Consider the following 26,922-nt stretch of genomic DNA (forward strand, 5'->3'; position numbering starts at 1 on the left):
TGTAGTTGATCCATGACCTGAAACTGGAGGAGTCTGTGATTTGTGTTTCTGTTTGTAGTTGATCCATGACCTGAAACTGGAGGAGTCTGTGATGTGTGTTTCTGTTTGTAGTTGATCCATGCCTTGAAACTGGAGGAGTCTGTGATGTGTGTTTCTGTTTGTAGTTGATCCATGACCTGAAACTGGAGGAGTCTGTGATGTGTGTTTCTGTTTGTAGTTGATCCATGACCTGAAACTAAAGGAGTCTGTGATGTGTGTTTCTGTTTGTAGTTGATGCATGACCTGAAACTGGAGGAGTCTGTGATGTGTGTTTCTGTTTGTAGTTGATCCATGACCTGAAACTGGAGGAGTCTGTGATGTGTGTTTCTGTTTGTAGTTGATCCATGACCTGAAGGCTGCCAATCCAGATGCCCGGATCAGTGTCAAGCTGGTGTCTGAGATGGGAGTTGGTATTGTTGCCTCAGGTGTTGCCAAGGTGAACTTCGCATTTATTCATCAGTAACCAATAGATAAGAACAAATGTACTCCATTCTTTACATATTCACACACCAATATCATCTCACTACCCATATCCCTGATTTGTTGTTTTCCTCATGGTTTGGGATCCAGGAAGTGAAGATAGGTCGCTGAACAATTCTTTAACAGTGTCCCTGTTTGAGCAATCATGAAGTAACCCACTGACAACAGAAATGTAGGATATGCTCACTTGTTTCAATAAGTTGTCAACATTTAAAATAACAATGAACCCCTTATTATCCTGGTGAGCTGAAAACCACACGATCACCAAGCAATGGAAAACTTTCTATCAAGCATTTCTTTTACTGAGAAAATAGTAACCTAATTTTCATTGATGTTTCTCATTGAGCCAATATAGCTGACATTCTTAAGAAACTTGACATAATTTAATTGGGAAATTTTAGAATTCCATATATAATTAGGAAGAAATGTTTTCTGTTGATAACATATATCATAAGAATGCAAGAATTGGGCACAACAAGGGAAGTTGTTGCATTTGCGTGTATCTTGTTCAGGGCAAAGCGGAGCATATCACAATATCTGGACATGATGGTGGCACTGGCGCTAGTAGCTGGACCGGTATCAAGAATGCTGGGTTGCCTTGGGAACTTGGGATCTCAGAGACTCACCAGACTCTGGTCCTCAACGACCTCAGGTCTAGAGTCGTGCTACAGGCAGATGGACAGATTAGATCAGGTGAGAAATATAGGAATGGTATTTGAACAAATCCGTACAATGCATTAGAAGAAATTGACGAATGTTCACTGCGAACATGAAAGTAGGACCCATAAGCTAAGGCATTACATATGGCAACTATGCATGCATGCCAGGATGGGATGACCTCTGGAAAGAAGGGAGTTAAGCTTCATACGATATAGCATTCATATAGCAGTGTTAGTGTTGACTAGTGCTCTGTTCCCTGTGTTTCAGGAAGGGATGTCCTGATCGCTGCCATGTTAGGAGCAGACGAGTTCGGTTTCAGTACAGCTCCACTCATAGCACTCGGCTGCACCATGATGAGGAAGTGCCACCTTAACACCTGCCCTGTTGGCATAGCAACACAGGTAAAGCCAAACATTTTAATAACAACTTTTCTTGATTCTGATTGATTTCTCTTCGCTGACACAAAGATTACATAGTCCTCACTGTTATTTGTATGGCCTCCAGTATACAGTCTGTTACAGACTAGGACTGTCGCAGTATAACTTCATGTACTTGGAGGGTAGAATGTGGCCCCATCACCCCATTGTGTACATGGAGGGCTTTAGTGGTTTAGATGAGGTACAGGATTATCTATAAAGCTGATTGTGGATGTTGTGAACTGTGGTGGTGTTGCAGGACCCTGTGTTGAGGGCCAAGTTTGCTGGGAAGCCGGAGTACGTAGTCAACTTTCTGTTCCTGTTGGCGGAGGAGGTAAGTCGCGCAGCTGGTCCTGCTGTCTCCAGACACAGTGAGACACTGCTGTATCCTATAGTCAACCCACGGATAGATTAAAAAAACCATGCTATCTGTCATTATACAAATCATGTTACAAATCTGTCTTTGTGATCTCATACCCATAACTAATGATGGTTTCTTCCTGGTATGGACATTCTGTATATTAAGGTGAAAAGGACAGACATATATTCCCCATAGAGGCTTAAAATAGCTTGAAATAGCTGCCTTCCGTTTGTCTTCTGGCCAGTTATTGTGTTATAGTTAAAACACTCCTCCTCAGCTTTCATTGAAAATGTAAAACCTGTGACGAGGGTAAAACCAAAGGGCCAAATTGTCTAGATGCAAGAAATACCAAGGCTTAATTCTCTCTATCAAGTTACATATTTAACACTTCTGGACTAAGAACTCCTGCTGCGTTGTCCCAGGTGCGTGAGTTGATGGCCAAGATTGGTGTGAGGTCCATCCAGGAGTTGATCGGACGCACGGACAAGCTCAAGTTCAGTCCAGACCCAGAGAACCCAAAGGCTCAGCTTCTGGACTTCTCCAAGATCCTGAAGAACGCGCTGGAAATCCGGCCTGGCGTCAGCATCCAGGGGGGAACTGTCAAACAGCTGTTTGGCTTTGAGAAGAGACTGGTAGGTCTACTCGCTGTCCTACAACTATTAAAGATGGGAGCATCTGCTTTATTAACTGTTGTCTGTGGAATGATTTCATCATCTGAGATCTTATATTATCTCATTTTTTTCTTGGAATAACTCAATCTACACAATTATTTTAGAGCAATTGCTATCCAATGTTTCACTGGGCAGTAGTTGACTGACTAGACACTACACTACACTACACTACACTACACATGAAATGAATCCTACAATATAAGATTGTTGAACCGAATGGCACTTTAAGTTCCAGATATCATGTAGGACTTCTATCAGATATTTTAGGGTCATTTACATTATATTGATGATAGTGTTTTTGTTTGTTATATATCCATGTTCACAGAAAACTCTCTACTTTGTTAACAGGACAACTTTCTTATAGCAAAGGCAGCTGATGTGTTCGAAGGTCGCACGAAGCAGGTTGTCATTGAACTGAAGGTCACTAACGAAGACCGAGCATTTGCTTCAACCCTCAGCTACCACATCTCAAGGTAGGTCCAGAGGATATAAAACACATAACAGTGCCTGATGGTAGTAAATATGATGAGGTCCAGAGGATATAACGCACAAAACAGTGCCTGATGGTAGTAAATAGGATGAGGTCCAGAGGATATAACGCACAAAACAGTGCCTGATGGTAGTAAATAGGATGAGGTCCAGAGGATATAACGCACAAAACAGTGCCTGATTGTAGTAAATAGGATGAGGTACAGAGGATATGACACACAAAACAATGCCTGATGGTAGTAAATAGGATGAGGTCCAGAGGATATAACGCACAAAACAATGCCTGATGGTAGTAAATAGGATGAGGTCCAGAGGATATAACACACAAAACAGTTCTTGAGGGTGTAAATAGGATGAGGTACAGAGGATATGACACACATAACAGTGCCTGATGGTAGTAAATAGGATGAGGTCAAGAGGATATAACACACAAAACAGTGCTTGATGGTAGTAAATAGGATGAGGTCCAGAGGGTATAACATTCAAAACAGTGCCTGATGGTAATAAATAGGATGAGGTACAGAGGATATAACACACAAAACAGTGCTTGAGGGTAGTACATAGGGTGAGGTCCAGAGGATATAACACACAAAACAGTGCCTGATGGTAGTAAATAGGATGAGGTCCAGAGGATATAACACACAAAACAGTGCCTGATGGTAGTAAATATGATGAGGTCCAGAGGATATAACGCACAAAACAGTGCCTGATGGTAGTAAATAGGATGAGGTCCAGAGGACATAACACACAAAACAGTGCCTGATGGTAGTAAATATGATGAGGTCCAGAGGATATAACACACAAAACAGTGCCTGATGGTAGTAAATAGAATAAGTAAATAAGTCCAGAGACTACACCAATAGCAGTGGCCGATGGTAGTAAATAGGATGAGGACCAGAGACTACACCAATAGCAGTGGCCGATGGTAGTAAATAGGATGAGGTCCAGAGGATATGACACATCATAAATGTGCCTGATGGAAGTAAATGTTTAGTTACCGGTATAGGCTGTATTGAGGATATTCTGTTTGCAGACGGTTTGTTGAGGTGGGCCTACCCGACAACAGCATTGTGCTGAGACTGACTGGGTCTGGAGGTCAGAGCTTCTGTGCCTTCATGGCTAAGGGAGTCCATGTTACACTGGAGGGAGATGCCAACGATTATGTCTGCAAGGTGAGTCGGCAGCTTCCTGGCACTATTATATCTCCAACCCCATGGGAAGTGCAGGCAGAATACGTCCCTAGTAATCCATGTCATTAGAGTCGGTGAAAGAGGAGTGTGTGTCTGGCTCATTGTGTAGCACTGTACCTACTACTACTAGTGCGCCTGGCCCAGACTTGAACATTGGCAGACTACTGTGACAAACCAGCAATATAGGTGACACACACAGGAACAACAGTTCCATAGAACCTTGTTAGTATGAAGGTGAGTTGGGTTTGCAAAAGCTTGTGATACTGACTGTCACTGAACACACACCCAAGTTGAGCTTGTATGCAGTTTTGGAGACAGGCTAACACATTTAAACTGTATGTTATCAGGGTCTGTCTGGAGGCGAGCTTGTCATCTACCCACCAAAGGATATGCCAGTCAGCTTCAAGTCTGAGAACAACATCGTTGTGGGGAACGTGTGTCTGTATGGAGCCACGTCAGGCAAAGCCTTCTTCCGGGGCCAGGCAGCTGAGAGGTTCTGTGTGAGGAACTCAGGGGCTATTGCTGTCTGTGAGGTGAGGTGTCTTGTGTTTCACTTCCTTGTGTCACTGAATGCAGTGTATCTGTAAGAATGTCACTGCCAAATCATACAGAGGCTTTACTCATCATTTTTCTTTTGATATCCTGACCATTTTGTAATAACAGCTAGATCTAGCTGGATATTCGCGAGATTGTACAAGTACTGTAGTTGTTTTGTGGGGTTCTATTCCTGAGATTGTACAAGTACTCTGGCTGTTTTGTGGAGTACTATTCCTGAGATTGTACAAGTGCTGTAGTTGTTTTGTGGGGTTCTATTCCTGAGATTGTACAAGTGCTGTAGTTGTATTGTGGGGTTCTATTCCAGAGATTGTACAAGTACTGTAGTTGTTTTGTGGGGTTCTATTCCTGAGATTGTACAAGTACTCTGGCTGTTTTGTGGAGTACTATTCCTGAGATTGTACAAGTACTCTAGTTGTATTGTGGGGTTCTATTCCTGAGATTGTACAAGTACTCTGGCTGTTTTGTGGAGTACTATTCCTGAGATTGTACAAGTGCTGTAGTTGTATTGTGGGGTTCTATTCCTGAGATTGTACAAGTGCTGTAGTTGTATTGTGGGGTACTATTCCTGAGATTGTACAAGTACTGTAGTTGTATTGTGGGGTTCTATTCCTGAGATTGTACAAGTGCTGTAGTTGTATTGTGGGGTTCTATTCCTGAGATTGTACAAGTGCTGTAGTTGTATTATGAGGTTCTATTCCTGAGATTGTACAAGTACTGTAGTTGTATTGTGGGGTTCTATTCCTGAGATTGTACAAGTGCTGTAGTTGTATTGTGGGGTTCTATTCCTGAGATTGTACAAGTACTCTGGTTGTTTTGTGGAGTACTATTCCTGAGATTGTACAAGTGCTGTAGTTGTATTGTGGGGTTCTATTCCTGAGATTGTACAAGTGCTGTAGTTGTATTGTGGGGTACTATTCCTGAGATTGTACAAGTACTGTAGTTGTATTGTGGGGTTCTATTCCTGAGATTGTACAAGTGCTGTAGTTGTATTGTGGGGTTCTATTCCTGAGATTGTACAAGTACTCTGGTTGTTTTGTGGAGTACTATTCCTGAGATTGTACAAGTGCTGTAGTTGTATTGTGGGGTTCTATTCCTGAGATTGTACAAGTGCTGTAGTTGTATTGTGGGGTACTATTCCTGAGATTGTACAAGTACTGTAGTTGTATTGTGGGGTTCTATTCCTGAGATTGTACAAGTGCTGTAGTTGTATTGTGGGGTTCTATTCCTGAGATTGTACAAGTGCTGTAGTTGTATTGTGGGGTTCTATTCCTGAGATTGTACAAGTGCTGTAGTTGTATTGTGGGGTTCTATTCCTGAGATTGTACAAGTGCTGTAGTTGTATTGTGAGGTTCTATTCCTGAGATTGTACAAGTACTGTACTTGTTTTGTGGGGTTCTATTCCTGAGATTGTACAAGTACTGTAGTTGTATTGTGAGGTTCTATTCCTGAGATTGTACAAGTACTGTAGTTGTATTGTGGGGTTCTATTCCTGAGATTGTACAAGTACTGTAGTTGTATTGTGGGGTTCTATTCCTGAGATTGTACAAGTGCTGTAGTTGTTTTGTGGGGTTCTATTCCTGAGATTGTACAAGTACTGTAGTTGTATTGTGGGGTTCTATTCCTGAGATTGTACAAGTACTGTAGTTGTATTGTGGGGTTCTATTCCTGAGATTGTACAAGTACTGTAGTTGTATTGTGGGGTTCTATTCCTGAGATTGTACAAGTGCTGTAGTTGTATTGTGGGGTTCTATTCCTGAGATTGTACAAGTGCTGTAGTTGTATTGTGGGGTTCTATTCCTGAGATTGTACAAGTGCTGTAGTTGTATTGTGGGGTTCTATTCCTGAGATTGTACAAGTACTCTGGCTGTTTTGTGGAGTTCTATTCCTGAGATTGTACAAGTACTGTAGTTGTTTTTTGGGGTTCTATTCCTGAGATTGTACAAGTACTCTGGCTGTTTTGTGGAGTTCTATTCCTGAGATTGTACAAGTGCTGTAGTTGTTTTGTGGGGTTCTATTCCTGAGATTGTACAAGTACTGTAGTTGTATTGTGGGGTTCTATTCCTGAGATTGTACAAGTACTGTAGTTGTATTGTGGGGTTCTATTCCTGAGATTGTACAAGTACTGTGGCTGTTTTGTGGAGTACTATTCCTGAGATTGTACAAGTGCTGTAGTTGTATTGTGGGGTTCTATTCCTGAGATTGTACAAGTGCTGTAGTTGTATTGTGGGGTTCTTTTCCTGAGATTGTACAAGTACTGTAGTTGTATTGTGGGGTTCTATTCCTGAGATTGTACAAGTACTCTGGCTGTTTTGTGGAGTACTATTCCTGAGATTGTACAAGTGCTGTAGTTGTATTGTGAGGTTCTATTCCTGAGATTGTACAAGTGCTGTAGTTGTATTGTGGGGTTCTATTCCTGAGATTGTACAAGTGCTGTAGTTGTATTGTGAGGTTCTATTCCTGAGATTGTACAAGTACTGTAGTTGTATTGTGGGGTACTATTCCTGAGATTGTACAAGTACTGTAGTTGTATTGTGGGGTTCTATTCCTGAGATTGTACAAGTGCTGTAGTTGTATTGTGGGGTTCTATTCCTGAGAGTGTACAAGTGCTGTAGTTGTATTGTGGGGTTCTATTCCTGAGATTGTACAAGTACTGTAGTTGTATTGTGGGGTTCTATTCCTGAGATATCCTCAGGGTTGTGTTATGTTCTGTAGTAAGTGTTCAGCTTGGTGTTCCAGGGTTGTGTTATTTTCTGTAGTAAGTGTTCAGTTTGGTGTTCCAGGGTTGTGTTATGGTCTGTAGTAAGTGTTCAGCTTGGTGTTCCAGGGTTGTGTTATGTTCTGTAGTAAGTGTTCAGCTTGGTGTTCCAGGGTTGTGTTATGTTCTGTAGTAAGTGTTCAGCTTGGTGTTCCAGGGTTGTGTTATGTTCTGTAGTAAGTGTTCAGCTTGGTGTTCCAGGGTTGTGTTATTTTCTGTAGTAAGTGTTCAGCTTGGTGTTCCAGGGTTGTGTTATTTTCTGTAGTAAGTGTTCAGCTTGGTGTTCAAGGGTTGTGTTATGTTCTGCAGTAAGTGTTCAGCTTGGTGTTCCAGGGTTGTCTTATGTTCTGTAGTAAGTGTTCAGCTTGGTGTTCCAGGGTTGTGTTATGTTCTGCAGTAAGTGTTCAGCTTGGTGTTCCAGGGTTGTCTTATGTTCTGTAGTAAGTGTTCAGCTTGGTGTTCCAGGGTTGCGGAGACCATGGCTGTGAGTACATGACGGGAGGTCGTGTCATTGTCTTGGGTCTCACAGGCCGAAACTTTGCTGCTGGAATGTCAGGTGGCATTGCCTACTGCTATGACAAGTGAGTTTATGTTGCAATAAAGTTCTATCATTTTGACAATTTGATAAAAAGAACATGTCACACTCTTTGCTTGGACAATTATTCTGTAGTACAGTGCTCAATCTGTTCCCCTACACACCCCTTGATGTTCTCTGTTCCCAGAATCAAGAAGTTTGACCAGCTGTGTAATCAGGAGTCTGTAGCTCTGGAATCTCTCTCATCTGCGGATGCAACATTTTTGGATGAGACTCTCCGAGAATTTGTCGACAAGACTGGATCTGAATTGGCCAAGAACATCCTTGACAACTGGAGTGAAGAAAAACAACACTTTGTAAAGGTCAGCATTCACAAGCATGGTGCACATGCTAGTCTAAGGGGAAATTATCTAGGGAGGTAATATTGTGATTTCACTGCTCTGCTGGGGCATGTCCCTTTGCCTGTTTACAATGTTTTTACAACTCCTTAAAACAACTTGCAGAAGCTGAATTAGTAGGGAGTTTGTATTTCAGTTCAGTTAATACAGCCTACAAGGTAGATGTAAGACAGTGACTCTAGAGTGGTATGACAGCTCATGTTCAGTCCCCCACCTGACCTCCTCAATGTTCGTCTGTGACAACCAGGTATTCCCCCACGAGTACAAACGAGCTATGAAAGAACAGGAACAAGAACAGACTGAGATGAGGAGACAGGAGAGGCCCATCATCAACGGGAACATCGAGGAGGACCAGAGGTCAGAAGACACGACCGACTTGCAGGTAAACACCAGGATCCTTTTGTTCTGCTTGAGTCATAAAGAAGTTATTCTGATTAATATTTTTCTATATTGATAGGTATGATAATTATATTAGGAATCAAGTATCCTTCATTCTGTTGAATATGATTCTTAGGGTGAATTTTGAACATACCCATTGGACAAGTGGTCAGCTGCAACAAAACTAGTGTGGGGAAGCAGGTGTGGTAATTCAAAGTAAACTCAAATGTAAATGCTCAGTCCCTTGGATGTGAAGCCATGCAGCTGATGACAGGATCCTACTTGCCTGCCGTGTTCCAGGTAGTGAGAAGTGAGAAAGTTGTGGACATTGAGTCTGCTATTCCTGACTCCACCATGGACCAGAAGAACCTGGAGCGTGTCCTGGACAAGACTCGGGGCTTCGTCAAGTACAAGCGGGCCACGTATCAGTATAGAGATGCCACCAAGAGATTCCAGGATTGGGGGGAGATCTTTGACCACAAGCAGGTCAAGGATGGACTCCGAATGCAGGCAGCCAGGTGAGTCGCCATGGCAACCTAGACTTCGAAATGAAATCTTGTCATACAGAGTTGCCTCTTTCTGTGAAGATCCGGGGTAGAATAGGTCTTCAGCAACCCATGCTTGCCGTAAAAGGTGACTCTGCTTGTCGTAAAAGGCGAGATCGGGTGGTCAGGCTTGCTGACTTGGTTTGATGCATGTCATCGATCCCAGTTGCGTGGATCGATGCTCATGATATTAATCACTGGATTGTCTGGTACAGACTCGATTATTTACAGACCGCCGTCATATAGCTGGAATATTGCTGAGTGCGGCGTTAAACAACAAACAAACAAATCTTTCTGTAAAGAAGACAGTAACAATTTTGCCAACCACTTTGGCACATATTTGAATAAAGATGTTGGACAATTTACTAGCTGATTCCTACAGTTTCCCACAGGGAAGTTTTAAAGTTCATTTAGAGCCATTCTTCAAAGATAGTAGCAGGCAGTACTGAGTGGACCAACCAGTGATCTGTTCCTCATTGCAGGTGCATGGACTGCGGTGTCCCCTTCTGCCAGTCTGACCACGGCTGTCCCCTCAGTAACATCATCCCCAAGTGGAACAATCTCGTCTTCCAGGTCAGTCTGCTACAGCAAACATGGAGGAGGAAGTGTTGTATTCAGGCGGCCTGCAGTTGATCTGTGTCCTGTGTCAAATTATCAACATCAGTCTCTAGATATAAGACTGAGCGTTAGGATTAAAAAAACCAGTTGTAGTGAAGAACTGTATTTGATAATTAGCTGTTTTGTTTCCTTGATACCTATGAGCAGTCATTTGGTCAAACTTTCATTGTCACTGGGGAAGGGCGATGTTTTGACGTATTGTTCAAATCGTCGTGTCATCTTTGGTGTTTTCAGTCCAAGAAACAAGGACAATCTATGTTCATTCATAATAAATGACTGGTCATTTTATTATTGGTATGGGGAGGGTGTGTTTGAGATGGGAGAGGGAAGGAAAGAATGACAGAGATGGGGAGTCGCATTTCAAACTGCTATTTTGTCTATTTATATTAAGTATTATGACTTATATTTAATTACATTAAGTAATGCGTTACCACTGTTATACCGAGGCTGTTGTCTCCCACAACTGCTGCTATAGCGAAATCTACCACAGAGATCTCAATTACCTCATGCAGCACGTGTGTAGCCACCTAGCTGCCATGTGACACCCTTCACTCTTGTCTCCTTCGTCTGCGTAGCAAGACGTGTATACCTACTGCTGAAGCGTTCCTTGAATATTTGGTGATATTTATTATAGTTTATTCTCTAATAAACTGTGCATTTTATGGGGCGTTGCGGTAGCTACGCTTGGTTATAATTTTCCCGCCAAACGGAATTTTTTTGTATGTTTTGGGGGTTAACATCACTTATTTCTTTATATAAAAGTTATATGTGTATGTTATATGTTCACATTGCTCGTTTATTTTCTTGTGAAAATGCTTGTTTGTGAATCATTGTGGTGCGTGAGTTGTAACCATGTTTTGTTCTTTCTTTATAGAATACAAACAATGTCTGACATGGAATTGTCCCCAGTCTCCACCCCCTCTACCCCTGTTCCTCGGAGTTGCGGGGTGTGCCTAAATTTTTTGTCGTCCCGGGATCCCCACGATCGTTGCCCGCGGTGCAGGGTTCCTTGCGGGGACACCCGGTGCACCCTGTGCGAAGGTCTGGGGCCTGCGGAGTTTGAGCATTACCGACTGTACGTCCAGTCAGTCTCCACCCCTGTGGTGGCCGGTTCGTCTGGTCGGGGTCCCCGTGCGGGTACCACCCTCTCGGCTGCGGCGGATCCCTTTGCGGCCCTCGGGCTGTCTGGGGATTCCGTCGCCGCATTGTTGTCGAAACTTGTGGACTCCAAGCTAGCCGTGGGTTCGGACGCGGGGTCCACCGGTACGGCTGCGGCTGCCGTGGTTACCGGTCCTTCCCCCGAACCGTTGCTTCCGCTATCGGTTAAGGACTGCGTGGCCATGGTTTATGACCTCTTTGAGGACATGCCAAAGCCCCTGCCGATACCGCGGGGAATCCACGGTTCCGTGGGTTCCTCCAAGGTGTACGACGAGACGTCCGACAAGGCTTTCCCGGCATCAACCTTGCTGAGCGGGATTTAGCCTTCTTCCTACGGACCGTGACCAGCACATTTACAACTGCTTGCTCGGTTTAAATGCTTCCCTGGAGTATGTTGCCGGGGCTTCAGCCTTTATTTCCGGCACGTGCCATTTTCTTCGGCGCCAGTCGTATCTGGTTGCTTCAGGATTGGACGCTGCCAATCAGGAGGTGCTCCTTTCGCAGCCTTGGTCTGCTCGGACCCTCTTTAATAACAAGATCCCTGGGGTTCTGAAGGGACAACAGGCTGCTGGGTCTGCCGAGGCCTCTCGGCACACACTGGATCTTGTGGGGTCCTTGCATAGGCGCCTGGGTGCCCCTCCGAGGCAGAGCACGCCCCAGGATGCTGCTTCCGGCAGGCCTAAGGGGTCGGGTTCTTCTTCCTCCGGGAAGAAGCCCCGCTCTGAGGGCTCCGGTAAGGGTTCTCAGCAGCCCTTTCGCGGGAACAAGGGGAACTGGGGGAAGCCCAAGTCGTCTAAGGATGGCAAGGGCCCCTCCAGGTGACTCTCATCTTCGTATGCCAACAGCGCCAACTTCGGTTGGCCCGTAGGCGAACCCGAGTCACTTGGCCCTGGACAGTTGCGCCTGCCGCAGCCTGTCAGGCCCCCCTCTCCTTCCCCAGTGGGAGCCAGACTCCAGACTTACTGGGAGAATTGGGAACAAGTGTTCGACGACCCGTGGGTGGTCAACACGATTCGGTACGGCTATCGGCTCGATCTCAAAGTGAATCCGCCGCTCACCGTTGCCCCGTCGGCAGGTTTCTATTCGGAAACCGATCTTCCCTTCCTCGAGGATGCCATCGGCAGGTTGGTGGAGAAGAGGGCAGTTCAGGAGTTAGCTCTACCAGAAATAACACCGGGGTTTTACTCCAGGATATTTCTCGTTCCCAAGAAGGACAGTGCCGAACTCAGAATGATTCACAACTTGAAATCGTTCAACGTGTTCTACCTGCGCAAGCCGCCCAAGTTCAGAATGTTGAAAGCACTGATCATGCCGGCCGACTGGCTCGCTTCAATCGACCTGAAGGATGCTTATCTGCATGTTCCGATTCACCCGGATCATCACATATCAGGTTTGTCTTTCAAGGCAGGCACTACGATTGGGTTGTACTCCCATTTGTTCTTTCATCCGCTCCCTGGCTGTTCACCAGGTTAACCACCCCCATAGTGGGGTTCCTCCACCGGAGGGGTGTCCGGTACTTCGCGTACCTGGACGACTCGCTAGTAGCAAATCGAATGACGGACACCATGTCACGCCATGTCGTTTTCGCACGTCGGCTCTTGGAGCAATTGGGGTGGATTATCAGTCTCCCCAAGAGCGAGTTAACCCCTTCTCAGAACTTGCAGTTCATCGGAGGTCGGTTCAACCCGGTGTCCCATCGCCTCTTTGCCCCCCCAGACCGGTGGCACAAGATTCAGGCGATGATTGCCAAAGTCTTAGCGGTGCAACAGACTGTTCACTTTTGGGAACAGCTGTTAGGGCTACTTGTATCAGCCCAGGACTGCACGGAACGGGGTCATCTCCAACTCCGCCCACTGCAACGTTTTTTAATCCAGTTGTTAGCAACGGAGGTGAACAGTGCGACCGTCGCCCTCCCGGATCGGCTCCGACCGCATCTTGAGTGGTGGACGGTCCCTTACAATGTCTTATCAGGAGACTCTATGCGGCCCTACCGGGCCACGTTGAACCTGTATACAGACACCTCTCTAGTGGGCTGGGGCTAGGTCTTCACATCAATTGTCTCGAGTTCAAGGCAGTGATCAACGCAGTCAATCACTAGAAGCATCGTCTCGTCGACGCCCGGCTCATGCTGGCGACCGACAACACGACGGTATTGTCCTATGTGAACAAACTGGGGGGAACCCACAGTCACTCGCTACTCGATCTCACGTTCGAGTTTTACGCTCTGGTGGACAGTGTCCCGTGCCAGATACGCGCCCCTCACATCCCAGGTGTGCGGAACGTACTGGCCGATGCTCTATCGAGGGCTCAGGATCCGAGCCACACGGAGTGGATGCTGAACCCAGTAGTGTTTCAGTGGCTGTGCGAACGTTTGGGTCGTCTGATGGTCGGCCTGTTTGCAACGCGGTTCAACAATCAACTCCCGTTGTTTGTATCACCAGTGCCGGACCCGAGGGCCATCGATCACGATGCTCTCGCGTTAGACTGGACAGACTTGGACGCTTATGCTTACCCGCCGACAGCGTTGATACCACACATTCTAAGCCGGCTCCGAGGAGTTCGCTGTCGAATGTTACTGATCGCGCCCATGTGGCCGAACAGATCGCGGTACCCCTTGCTGACCCAGGTCACGCAGTCGCCACTTCCACTGCCTGTGAGACCGGATCTCTTGATCCACCCTCACACCCGTCAGCTTCATCCAAACGCAGGGCAGTTCAATCTGCACACGTGGATGTTGTCACCGAGCGTCTGAGGAGTAAAGGTGTTTCTTGCCGGGCGTCTTGGGCATACGTTAGTATGCATCGTGATTCTACCCAGAAGGTGTATAATGCACGTTGGGTTATTTTCACGAAAGTGGTGTTGTAAACATCACATTCATTCGCCAGATAAGGTATCTGTGCAGGATATTGCTCGTTTCATGTCTCACTTGCGAGAGACCTGGAAACTCTCTGGGGGTTCCATTGCCAACTATGTCTCATCCGTTGCTACGGTACGGGACGTTGCTATGGGTACCAGTCTCTCCAAAGAGCCGGTGATACGGGGTATTATCAAGGGTTTCAAACAGCACGATCTTAAGAAGGGCCGCCTTCGGGCACCGGCCTGGGATCTTTCCCTAGTGTTGCAAATACTTACGGAAGCTCCGCATGAACCCTTGCATAGTGCTTCGTTCTGGCATGTGACTTGGAAAACAGCATTTCTCCTCTCCTTTGCCACGGCGGCACGTGTATCCGAAATTCATGCACTCGATGTCGCCAAGGTACGATTCGATAGGGGTGACGAAGGAGCGGTCAGCCTGGGCCTGCTCATGGGCTTCGTCGCCAAGAATCAGAGAATCGGGCAAACGGAGAGAGAATTCACTGTAAGATCACTCAAAGAAATCTTACATCCTGCTGATACTGAGGACAGAGCGCTGTGTCCGGTTAGGGCCCTTAAGTATTATCTTAAGGCTTCGAATGAACGTAGACAAGGGCGTGAGCGTCTGTTCATATCGTGTAACCCTAATTCGACGGTTGACATTAACTCGCAACTCGATTGCGTTGTGGCTTTGTTCTGTCATCAATCTGGCGTACCGGTCTCGGGGGTTACCGGTAGCGGGGTCAAACCCGCACGAGATCAGGGCGCTAGCGGCAACATTTGCCCTACACTCGAATATCTCTGTTCACAGAATATTACGAGGTTGTTACTGGCGTTCTGACTCGGTTTTTGCCAATCATTACCTCAGAAAGGTTTCTGATGAAGACGTGGAGGGGGTGCACCGTCTTGGGCCGTTGATCGCGGCACAAGCGGTCATCTAGGGGGTGTGTCCAGCGCAATTCCAAACTCCGCAGTCGTCAGTCCTTGCATGGTGGTCAATCTGGGTCATCTCCAATGTTCCCACGCCGTGCAAACTAGCGCACTCACACCACAGGTGAGGCGGCTTTTTGTGTGTTTTGTCCTTATTTGTATTTTGACAATTATGCATTTAATTGTCTGTCGTGTATTCCAACCTTGTGATACATGCTTACGAATACTGGAATTAGGTCACGCGCCTATTACATACTTTAAGTAGGCTTGCTCGGGGATATACAGTCTGAATGAAATTAATTTCCCTCTTTCGACTGTTTAACCTGATCTTAGATTTAGCTCACGCAGATACAGTGTTCTCATCCGCTGCGGCGATGAAATACCTATCCAGTGGGGCCGTTTGGAGTCACCAATCGTTTTGGCAATGACGATTGAGCCTTACGGTATGCGCTTGACAGTGCTTTGGTATTCCTATAGGGTAACGCCTAGCTAGGTGCATGCGCATCGAGTGCTTCCGCCTTGGTGTTTACTTCCGCTGGTCGGAAGGAACGCTAGCAGTCTGGATTCGGGTTGTAGGTGCTCCCCACCGCCTACTGTGGTAGTCAGCCTCTGTATAACAGTGGTAACGTATTACTTAATGTAATTTGTAGAATTTTCCGATTCGGAATATTCTATAAGTAATACGTTACCACTGGGCTGCTGCCCGCCCGTCCGTCCCCCGAGCACTTGCTCTCGCAAGAGACAAGAGTGAAGGGTGTCACATGGCAGCTAGGTGGCTACGCACGTGCTGCATGAGGTAATTGAGATCTCTGTGGTAGATTTCGCTATAGCAGCAGTTGTGGGAGACAACAGCCTCGGTATAACAGTGGTAACGTATTACTTATAGAATATTCCGAATAGGAAAATTCTACAAGATTAGAAAGTACAAATGCGAAGACACTACAGCAGAACTCACTTCTACGAACATCGCCAAACAAGGTCGTGGGGTCATTAATATTCATGAGTTATTCCTTTTATGGAACAAGTTCTTGGAAAATTTTGAGGCTTGTATCATGTCTGAGTTCAATTCAAGTGTAGACATATTTTCAGGCTTATATCGCCACCAAAACGTATGATTAGATTGATGTGTTATACCAGAAAAAGTAGAATGAGTGGTATTGCCTCTTTAAATTTAATTTGAAGTAGATCTAAGTTTCTTGCTTTGTAACTATTTTTGCAAAACTATTATGGAACGAGTGTGGTCAGCTTTGACGACCTTATTCAAACTTCAAAGACTTAATGTGCCTTTTGTGGAATGAGCGTCACACTTAAGATATTTCCCATCAATATTACAAAATGAGAATAATATATAATGCCACATACCCATGCAAAGTAATGACAAATGAGAGCCCACTAAATGACTTAGTCAACCCAATGAAGCCCAGCGATTTACAAATGTGGGCCCACCTTTTCGATCACTATATGACGGAAGAAGTGGTCCCACATTTTAGAAATTGGTTATAAGTAAGCCAAGCTAATGAAGCTTAGCGATTTATAAATGTGGTCCCTCCTGTTGCAATCACTATGACGGAAGAATGTCTACCCTGTTTGTTTCGATCACCACCGGGAACAATGTGGGCCCACATTTTAGGAAATGGTTATCAGCACTAAACGAATCTTAGATGTACGGATGGAAACATAAATATATAATGCATTCTGTCATTTAATTAAGAATACATTTTACCTGAGGGATAAGCTGGGCATGTAATAGCTGGACCAACAACAACGTACAGTGTGGCTGACGCCATGTCACGCAAATACTATAAAAAAGGGAGATAACTCCCATTTGAAATTAGAGTGACCTCCCTTTCCCAATATGAACCACTGATAATGCGGTTTCGCCGCATGGTCAGTTGCCTACATAGGTACACTGTGTGTAGCCTGTTCTTCAGTGCCCCCATAGCAAGGTATCATACTTGCTGTTGATATCAAGCACTCGTCCAGATACATTCCCCATCAAACAACTGTGTGTTGAGACTGTATATAACCCTGTGTATCCTACTGACCGATGTACTTATCCCTGTGTACAGAACAAGTGGAAACAGGCCCTGGATCAGCTTCTACAGACAAACAACTTTCCTGAGTTCACCGGCCGAGTGTGCCCAGCACCATGCGAGGTACGTTACACCAGGATCATTTTTCTGTTATTTAAACTCAAAGATTGCCTCATAGAATAGGCTAAGAAGACACAGACTATTGGAGTTTATTTACCATCTTGTTTGTATATATCACTTCAGGGTGCCTGTGTGCTTGGCATCAACATGCCAGCTGTGACAATCAAGAACATTGAGAATGCCATCATCGACCACGGGTTTGAGCAGGGATGGATCAAACCAGAGCCTCCCGCACAACGGACAGGGAAGAAGATCACTATCGCTGGCAGTGGCCCTGCTGGACTCGCTGCTGCATCCCAACTCAATAAGGTATAGTGACAGAATGCATTTAGGTGGACTCAGTCAGTTTGTCAGTGAGGATTCCATTGAGATCAGGATCAGAAAGGCCACAACCCCTCGGGCTTGAGCAACCTTGCTGATTTGTGTGTCTCACCCTGCTGGCCTGAATTGTTGTTTGTGCTATCAACTTCTGGGCCCGTTTCACAAAACAGTCATAGCTTACCTTTGCCTTACGCTGATACTTTAACACAGACTTAAGACAACTTGTGTGCTGACATTACTCTGTAGAATGGGGTCCTGGTTTATCTCTTCCACACCCACATATATCTGCTGGTCTATATATGCAGGTCTATATCTGCTGGTCTATATATGCAGGGCTATATCTGCTGGTCTATATATGCTGGTCCATATATGCTGGTCCATATATGCTGGTCCATATATGCAGGGCTATATCTGCTGGTCTATATATGCAGGGCTATATATGCTGGGCTATATATGCTGGTCTCTCTATGCTGGTCTATATATGCTGGTCTTTATATGCTGGTCTCTCTATGCTGGTCTATATATGCAGGGCTATGTCTGCTTGTCTATATATGCTGGTCTATATATGCAGGGCTATATATGCTGGTCTATATATGCTGGTCTCTCTATGCTGGTCTCTCTATGCTGGGCTATATGTGCTGGTCTATATATGCTGGTCTATATCTGCTGGTCTATATATGCTGGTCTATATATGCAGGGCTATATATGCTGGTCTATATATGCTGGTCTCTCTATGCTGGTCTCTCTATGCTGGTCTATATATGCTGGTCTATATATGCTGGTCTCTCTATGCTGGTCTCTCTATGCTGGTCTATATATGCTTGTCTATATATGCAGGGCTATGTCTGCTTGTCTATATATGCTGGTCTATATATGCAGGGCTATATATGCTGGTCTCTCTATGCTGGTCTATATATGCTGGTCTATATATGCAGGGCTATGTCTGCTTGTCTATATATGCTGGTCTATATATGCAGGGCTATATATGCTGGTCTATATATGCTGGTCTCTCTATGCTGGTCTATATATGCTGGGCTATCTATGCTGGGCTATATATGCTGGGGTTATATGCTGGGCTATCTATGCTGGGCCATCTATGCTGGGGTTATATGCTGGGCTATCTATGCTGGGCCATCTATGCTGGGCCATCTATGCTGGGCCATCTATGCGGGGCCATCTGTGCTGGGCCATCTATGCTGGGCCATCTTTGCTGGGCCATCTATGCTGGGGTTATCTACTCGGCCATCTTTGCTGGGCTATCTATGCTGGGCCATCTATGCGGGGCCATCTGTGCTCGGCCATCTATGCTGGGCCATCTTTACTGGACCATCTATGCTGGGCCATCTATGCTGGGCCATCTATGCTGGGCTATCTATACTGGGCTATCCATGATGGGCCATCCATGCTGGGCCATCTATGCTGGGCTATCTATGCTCGGCCATCTATGCTGGGCCATCCATAATGGGCCATCCATGCTGGGCCATCCATGCTGGGCCACCCATGCTGGGCCATCTATGCTGGACCATCTATGCAGGTCCATCTTTGCTAAGCCATCTATGCTGGGCCATCTATGCTGGGCAATCTTTGCTGGGTCATCTTTGCTGGGCCATGTAGGCTGGGTCATCTTTGCTGGGCCATCTATGCTGGGCCATCTATGCTGTGGTTATATGCTCGGCCATCTATGCTGGGCTATCTATGCTGGGCCATCTATGCGGGGCCATCTATGCTCAGACATATATGCTGGGCAATCTTTGCTGAGCTATCTATGCTGGGCCATGTAGGCTGGGCTATCTATGCTGGGCTATCCATGCAGGGCCATCCATGCTGGGCCATCTATGCTCGGCCATGTATGCTGGGCTATCCATGCTGGGCCATCCATGCTGGGCCATCTTTGCTGGACCATCTATGCTGGGCCATCTTTGCTGTGTCATCTATGCTGGGCCATCTATGCTGGGCCATCTTTGCTGGGCCATCTTTGCTGGGCCATCTATGCTGGGCCATCTATGCTGAATCTATGCTGGGCCATCTATGCTGGGCCATCTATGCTGGGGTTATATGCCGGTCTATATATGCTGGGCCATGTAGGCTGGGCCATGAAGGCTGGGCCATGTATGCTGGGCTATATATGCTGGGTTTATATGCTGGTCTATGTATGCTGCTCTATGTATGCTGGGCCATATAGGCTGGGCCATGTAGGCTGGGCTATGTATGCTGGGCCATCTATGCTGGGGTTATATGCTGGTCTATATATGCTGGTCTATGTATGCTGGGCCATGTATGCTGGGCCATATAGGCTGGGCCATGTAGGCTGGGCTATGTATGCTGGGCGATCTATGCTGGGGTTATATGCTGGTCTATATATGCTGGTCTATGTATGCTGGTCTATGTATGCTGGGCCATATATGCTGGGGTTATATGCTGGTCTATGTATGCTGGTCTATGTATGCTGGGCCATATATGCTGGGCCATGTAGGCTGGGCTATGTATGCTAGGCCATCTATGCTGGGGTTATATGCTGGTCTATATATGCTGGTCTATGTATGCTGGGCCATGTATGCTGGGCCATATAGGCTGGGCCATGTAGGCTGGGCTATGTATGCTGGGCGATCTATGCTGGGGTTATATGCTGGTCTATATATGCTGGTCTATGTATGCTGGTCTATGTATGCTGGGCCATATATGCTGGGGTTATATGCTGGTCTATATATGCTGGTCTATGTATGGTGGTCTATGTATGCTGGGCCATATATGCTGGGCCATGTAGGCTGGGCTATGTATGCTAGGCCATCTATGCTGGGGTTATATGCTGGTCTATATATGCTGGTCTATGTATGCTGGACTATGTATGCTCGGCCATATATGCTGGGCCATCTATGCTGGGGTTATATGCTGGTCTATATATGCTGGTCTATGTATGCTGGTCTATCTATGCTGGGCCATCTATGCTGGGGTTATATGCTAGTCTATGTATGCTGGGCCATATATGCTGGGGTTATATGCTGGTCTATATATGCTTGGCTCTCTATGCTGGGCCATCTATGCTGGGGTTATATGCTGGTCTATGTATGCTGGTCTATATATGCTGGTCTATATATGCTGGTCTATGTATGCTGGGCCATGTATGCTGGGCCATGTATGCTGGGCCATATATGCTGGGCTATATATGCTGGTCTATATATGCTGGGCTTTTCATGGCATGGATACTGCTGATTTCTGTATTGTTGAGTGACCAGACCCCTTGTGTTGCAGGCGGGGCACACTGTTACGGTGTACGAGCGGAATAACCGTGTTGGGGGGCTGCTGCGGTACGGAATCCCCACGATGAAACTGTCAAAAGAGGTAAGTTGATTTCGGTTAGATTCAGTAACCTGTCGTGACTTGATGGTAACATACTCACAAATCTTAGTAACAGGTTTAGTTGACCTTTTGTCAATCAACCTGTTAACATTGTAGACTTAAAATCCCATTTAATTACATTTGATTTCTGTCACAATGTTTTGTTACCTAAATCTGGTGTTTTGATCGACTAGACAGCTTTATCAAGCAGAGAAAAATATGTATCCCCATCACTGTCAGAGAGAATGTGTCTGGTGCATACAATAGCATTATATATTTGTCCTCATCTTCTTAAGCATTATCAGCTTTCCTGCGAAGTTAAATCTTCCATGTTTTAGTACATTTTGTAACAGCTGTACCATCCTTAATTAGATGACACACTCACTGAGTAAGAACATTATCTGTGAGTTCTCATCTCCTGACACTGGACTTTCCCTGCAGGTTGTCCAGCGTCGTGTGGACCTGATGGCTGCTGAAGGTGTGACCTTTGTAACAGACACAGAGATTGGGAAGGAAGTGTCTGCTGCTAAGCTAATGGAGGAGAATGATGCTGTACTGCTTTGTCTTGGGGCCACATGGCCCCGAGATCTGCCCATTCCAGGTGAGTTTTGACCTCCCAGATCTGCTCATGCTTGGTGAGTCCCTACCTCCAGATGTGCCCTTGCTGGGTAAGTCCTGACCTCCAGATGTGCCCATGCTGGGTGAGTCCTGACCTCCAGATATGCCCATGCTGGGTGAGTCCTGACCTCCAGATGTGCCCATGCTGGGTGAGTCCTGACCTCCAGATGTGCCCATGCTGGGTGAGTCCTGACCTCCAGATGTGCCCATGCTGGGTGAGTCCTGACCTCCAGATGTGCAGATGCTGGTCCAGTCCTGACCTCCAGATGTGCCCATGCTGGATGAGTCCTGACCTCCAGATGTGCCCATGCTGGGTGAGTCCTGACCTCCAGATGTGCCCATGCTGGGTGAGTCCTGACCTCCAGATGTGCCCATGCTGGGTGAGTCCTGACCTCCAGATGTGCCCATGCTGGGTGAGTCCTGACCTCCAGATGTGCAGATGCTGGTCCAGTCCTGACCTCCAGATGTGCCCATGCTGGATGAGTCCTGACCTACAAATGTGCCCATGCTGGGTGAGTCCTGACCTCCAGATGTGCCCATGCTGGTCGAGTCCTGACCTCCAGATATGCCCATGCTGGGTGAGTCCTGACCTCCAGATGTGCCCATGCTGGGTGAGTCCTGACCTCCAGATGTGCCCATGCTGGGTTAGTCCTGACCTCCAGATGTGCCCATGCTGGTTGAGTCCTGATCTCCAGAAATGTTTATACTCAAGGAGTCATGTTCTTATTTGCCATAACCAGAGGAGGCATGACTGTAATAGGCACCCTCTAACGTCTATAGAAGGTTCCCAGTGACAGTAGAACCAAATAAATTGGTGGCAAAAGGTCTGATATTTTACTGTGGTACTTTGCGTTGTGTTCTCTTCTCCCTGTGCAGTATTCTTCTTTCTATATGTCCTATGAGGCTCCTGACCATGTTATCAATTCTAATTATAGATAAAACACAAGACTGAAGTTTGATTTTTAGTTTGAAGTTTAACAGGGCAAACCTTCATCAACTTAACTTTGAGACAACCCTACAAAGTGTCTCGTGACCTGGAGATTTGTATTTTCCCTGTCATAATTCATGCAACAAAATGATGATGTTTCACTGTATATTTCAGGCCGTGATCTGGAAGGCATCCACTACGCCATGAACTTCCTGGAGACCTGGCAGCAGAAACAGCAAGGGACCCAACTCAACAAACCAGCCCTCAATGCCAAGGGCAAGGACGTCATCGTCATTGGTGGCGGAGACACTGGCAACGACTGCATCGGAACATCCTTGAGACAGGTTAGATAGATGCTTGGATAGTTGGCCAGTCATACACACATTTAGATGCTTGAACAGTAGTCCTGTCAGACACACAGTAAAATGCTAGGATAGTTGGCCAATCAAACACACAGTAAGACACTTGAAGAGTAGTCCTGTCATACACACAGTAAAATGCTTGAACAGTAGCCCTGTCATACACACAGTAAGACACTTGAAGAGTAGTCCTGTCAGACACGCAGTAAAATGCTGGGATAGTTGGCCAATCAAACACACAGTAAGACACTTGAAGAGTAGTCCTGTCAGACACGCAGTAAAATGCTTGAACAGTAGTCCTGTCATACACACAGTAAGGCACTTGAAGAGTAGTCCTGTCATACACACAGTAAGATGCTTGAAGAGTAGTCCTGTCATACACACAGTAAGGCACTTGAAGAGTAGTCCTGTCATACACACAGTAAGATGCTTGAAGAGTAGTCCTGTCATACACACAGTAAGACACTTGAACAGTAGTCCTGTCATACACACAGTAAGATGCTTGAACAGTAGTCCTGTCATACACACAGTAAAATGCTTGAACAGTAGTCCTGTCATACACACAGTAAGACACTTGAAGAGTAGTCCTGTCATACACACAGTAAGACACTTGAAGAGTAGTCCTGTCATACACACAGTAAGTTGCTTGAAGAGTAGTCCTGTCATACACACAGTAAGACACTTGAAGAGTAGTCCTGTCATACACACAGTAAGATGCTTGAAGAGTAGTCCTGTCATACACACAGTAAAATGCTTGAAGAGTAGTCCTGTCATACACACAGTAAGATGCTTGAAGAGTAGTCCTGTCATACACACAGTAAGACACTTGAAGAGTAGTCCTGTCATACACACAGTAAGACACTTGAAGAGTAGTCCTGTCATACACACAGTAAGACACTTGAAGAGTAGTCCTGTCATACACACAGTAAGATGCTTGAAGAGTAGTCCTGTCATACACACAGTAAGACACTTGAAGAGTAGTCCTGTCATACACACAGTAAGATGCTTGAAGAGTAGTCCTGTCATACACACAGTAAGATGCTTGAAGAGTAGTCCTGTCATACACACAGTAAGATGCTTGAACTGTAGTCCTGTCATACACACAGTAAGATGCTTGAAGAGTAGTCCTGTCATACACACAGTAAAATGCTAGGATAGTTGGCCAATCAAACACACAGTAAGACACTTGAAGAGTAGTCCTGTCAGACACACAGTAAAATGCTGGGATAGTTGGCCAATCAGACACACAGTAAGACACTTGAAGAGTAGTCCTGTCATACACACAGTAAAATGCTTGAACAGTAGTCCTGTCATACACACAGTAAGACACTTGAACAGTAGTCCTGTCATACACACAGTAAAATGCTTGAACAGTAGTCCTGTCATACACACAGTAAGATGCTTGAACATTAGTCCTGTCATACACACAGCAAGACACTTGAACATTAGGCCTTAGATTTATGTAGAATTATGGGATTGCCTGGTGGTGAAAGTGTCCAGCCATCAAGTAACACCCCATGGTATGTGTGTGTTACTATGTTACTGACTGTTAGGAATGGTACAACAGATATGCCTTGTGATTTTAAAACTGTTATTAATTATAAGCTGTGTTCTGTATTCCAGGGGGCCAAGAGTGTTATATCATTTGAGATCCTGCCAGTACCACCCCCGTCCCGAGCAGAGAGCAACCCCTGGCCTACGTGGCCCAAGATCTTCCGGGTTGACTATGGTCACGAAGAGGTGAAGGTCAAGTTTGGGAGCGACCCACGCATCTACAATATCAAGAGCACTGTGAGTTAAAAGGGTGTTACCTACTACAAAATTTGATCTGCTAATTTTTTGGTTAGGACGAGTTATAAAACACAATTTTCTGTCTAGCAGCATGCTTAATAAGGTTATTAGTATTTAAGCTGCTGCTTAATACAACGTCAGATTAGGAGAGGACAGATGTGATTTGTTGTCATGTGTATCATGTGTATCATGTGGTGTCACAGCGAATAGCTTCAAAATTGCTGATGCGGCGTTAAGCAATATTTACTCCTGTCATGTGGTAGTCTTCTTCCATGGCTCAGTGTGACAGTAGAACGTCCCAGCTGCACAAAGTTTCCAGGATGACGTGTTACTGGACCCATTCCAATATTTCAGGGCTTCATCGATGACGGCAATGGTCACGTGAAAGGCATCAACACTGTCCTGGTGGAGTGGAAGAAGGATGATGCTGGGCGCTGGCAGATGGCTGACGTTCCTGGTCAGTCAATCTGTATTTCTCACAGGCTCATTTGAAAACATGCTAGCTTGTTCATGTCAGATGTCTTCACATTCAACATTTCTAGCACTAAACAAGCATTTTGAAAAATTACATAATTTGTTACCTTGTACCAGTCTATCATATGCATGAAACTGCAACATCGGTTGATGTGTGTGTACAAGATCAGTCGAGTAATCAGAATATTCATTTTATCATGGTTTGTCTTAAGTTTCTTTTTAGAGTGATGTTTTCAGTTTTACAGCAATTTCATTCCTGCCTAACTCAGAGAGAGCTTAAGGAAAAACTCCACTTTCGGATTTGTTTGGATCTGTGAAATAACCATTGATCCAAAGCACAATGACATCAAGTTTACTTTCATGAAGAGTTGTGTGTCTGTTGTTGGACTTAATCCATGTGTGTCTGTTGTTGGACTTTATCCATGTGTGTCTGTTGTTGGACTATCCATGTGTGTCTGTTGTTGGACTTTTTCCATGTGTGTCCATTGTTGGACTATCCATGTGTGTCCGTTGTTGGACTATCCATGTGTGTCTGTTGTTGGACTTTATCCATGTGTGTCTGTTGTTAAGGTTTTATGCATGTGGGGCTGATGTTGGACTTTATCCATGTGTATCTGTTGTGAGACTTTATCCATGTGTGGCTGTTGTTGGACTTTATCCATGTGTGTCTGTTGTTGGACTATCCATGTGTGTCTGTTGTTGGACTATCCATGTGTGTCTGTTGTTGGACTTTTTCCATGTGTGTCCATTGTTGGACTTTATCCATGTGTGTCTGTTGTTAAGATTTTATGCATGTGGGGCTGATGTTGGACTTTATCCATGTGTGTCTGTTGTTGGACTTTTTCCATGTGTGTCCATTGTTGGACTTTATCCATGTGTGTCTGTTGTTAAGATTTTATGCATGTGGGGCTGATGTTGGACTTTATCCATGTGTGTCTGTTGTTAGACTTTATCCATGTGTGTCTGTTGTTGGACTTTATCCATGTGTATCTGTTGCAGACTCTGAGAAGGTGTACAAATGTGACATGGTGATGCTAGCTATGGGTTTCCTTGGACCAGAGAGGAAGATTGTGGATGAGCTGTCAGTGAAGCTGGACCCTCGCGGCAATGTGAACACGCCACGGAACAAGTACTCCACCAGCATCCCCAACCTCTACGCTGCTGGAGGTAGGAATACATTCCAAATACATTATATGTCAACAGAATCATTTATGTTTCTGTATACAGGATTTTTGATTGGCCTTGAGTGGATTCTTCTTGGTGATAACGACATGTTTGTTTCCTGTTTCAGATTGTCGTCGAGGTCAGTCCCTGGTGGTGTGGGCTATCGCAGAAGGTCGTCAGGCAGCCCGACAGATTGATGCTGATCTCATGGGGCAGACCAGCCTTGCCGGGCCAGGGGGTATTGTCCATTCCAACTGATGTTCAGGGAATGATATGTTGAGTGGACTGAGGGGAGGGAACAGGTTACCTGTAGAGTGGTGGAGAGGGAGAGGTGAAGTTCAAGGTGATATTGATGACCTCAGGTCAGTGACCTTGATGACACTGTTCAGGCATTCCTAATATCCCGGCATCAAAGATGGAAAACAGACCTTCCAACGACCAATGAATAAAGCGTTTGTATTAATAAATAATGTATGGCATTAAACAGGCTTTCAAAGAACGGTGATTTCAAAGATTGCAATACCATCATGAAAAATAAGATCTTTCTGACTTGTGTCTCCCTGAGACTAGACAGTCTCCCTGTCAGTAATGGAGGGTGTTGGGACTGCAGACTAGACAGTCTTCCCTGTCAGCAGTGGAGGGTGTTGGGACTGCAGACTAGACAGTCTCCCTGAGACTAGACAGTCTTCCCTGTCAGCAGTGGAGGGTGTTGGGACTGCAGACTAGACGGTCTCCCTGTCAGCA

General features: G+C 45.6%; 1 protein-coding gene across 4 annotated transcripts in view; it reads left to right on the top strand.

The window, feature by feature from the left end:
- The window catches only part of LOC124116337 (glutamate synthase [NADH]-like), a 129,130-nt gene extending 102,400 nt beyond the window's left edge, over positions 1-26,730 (top strand). For all 4 annotated transcript variants that reach the window (XM_046477634.2, XM_046477635.2, XM_046477637.2 and 1 more), the window contains 22 exons: positions 377-475; positions 1,032-1,212; positions 1,447-1,580; positions 1,855-1,929; positions 2,379-2,588; positions 2,976-3,100; positions 4,150-4,288; positions 4,654-4,839; positions 8,085-8,200; positions 8,342-8,516; positions 8,800-8,934; positions 9,231-9,448; positions 9,958-10,048; positions 17,104-17,190; positions 17,311-17,496; positions 20,758-20,847; positions 21,286-21,445; positions 22,565-22,734; positions 24,373-24,540; positions 24,895-24,997; positions 26,014-26,181; positions 26,306-26,730. In XM_046477634.2, coding sequence (XP_046333590.2) covers positions 377-475; positions 1,032-1,212; positions 1,447-1,580; positions 1,855-1,929; positions 2,379-2,588; positions 2,976-3,100; positions 4,150-4,288; positions 4,654-4,839; positions 8,085-8,200; positions 8,342-8,516; positions 8,800-8,934; positions 9,231-9,448; positions 9,958-10,048; positions 17,104-17,190; positions 17,311-17,496; positions 20,758-20,847; positions 21,286-21,445; positions 22,565-22,734; positions 24,373-24,540; positions 24,895-24,997; positions 26,014-26,181; positions 26,306-26,436 — 3,147 coding nt within the window. In that variant the 3' untranslated portion in view covers positions 26,437-26,730. The remainder of the gene's footprint in view (positions 1-376; positions 476-1,031; positions 1,213-1,446; positions 1,581-1,854; positions 1,930-2,378; positions 2,589-2,975; positions 3,101-4,149; positions 4,289-4,653; positions 4,840-8,084; positions 8,201-8,341; positions 8,517-8,799; positions 8,935-9,230; positions 9,449-9,957; positions 10,049-17,103; positions 17,191-17,310; positions 17,497-20,757; positions 20,848-21,285; positions 21,446-22,564; positions 22,735-24,372; positions 24,541-24,894; positions 24,998-26,013; positions 26,182-26,305) is intronic.
- Positions 26,731-26,922: the final 192 nt, after the last annotated feature.

The sequence above is a fragment of the Haliotis rufescens genome, unplaced genomic scaffold (genome assembly GCF_023055435.1).
Source record: "Haliotis rufescens isolate VD_foot unplaced genomic scaffold, xgHalRufe1.0.p SCAF_5, whole genome shotgun sequence".
NCBI classification, from domain to species: Eukaryota; Metazoa; Mollusca; class Gastropoda; order Lepetellida; family Haliotidae; genus Haliotis; species Haliotis rufescens.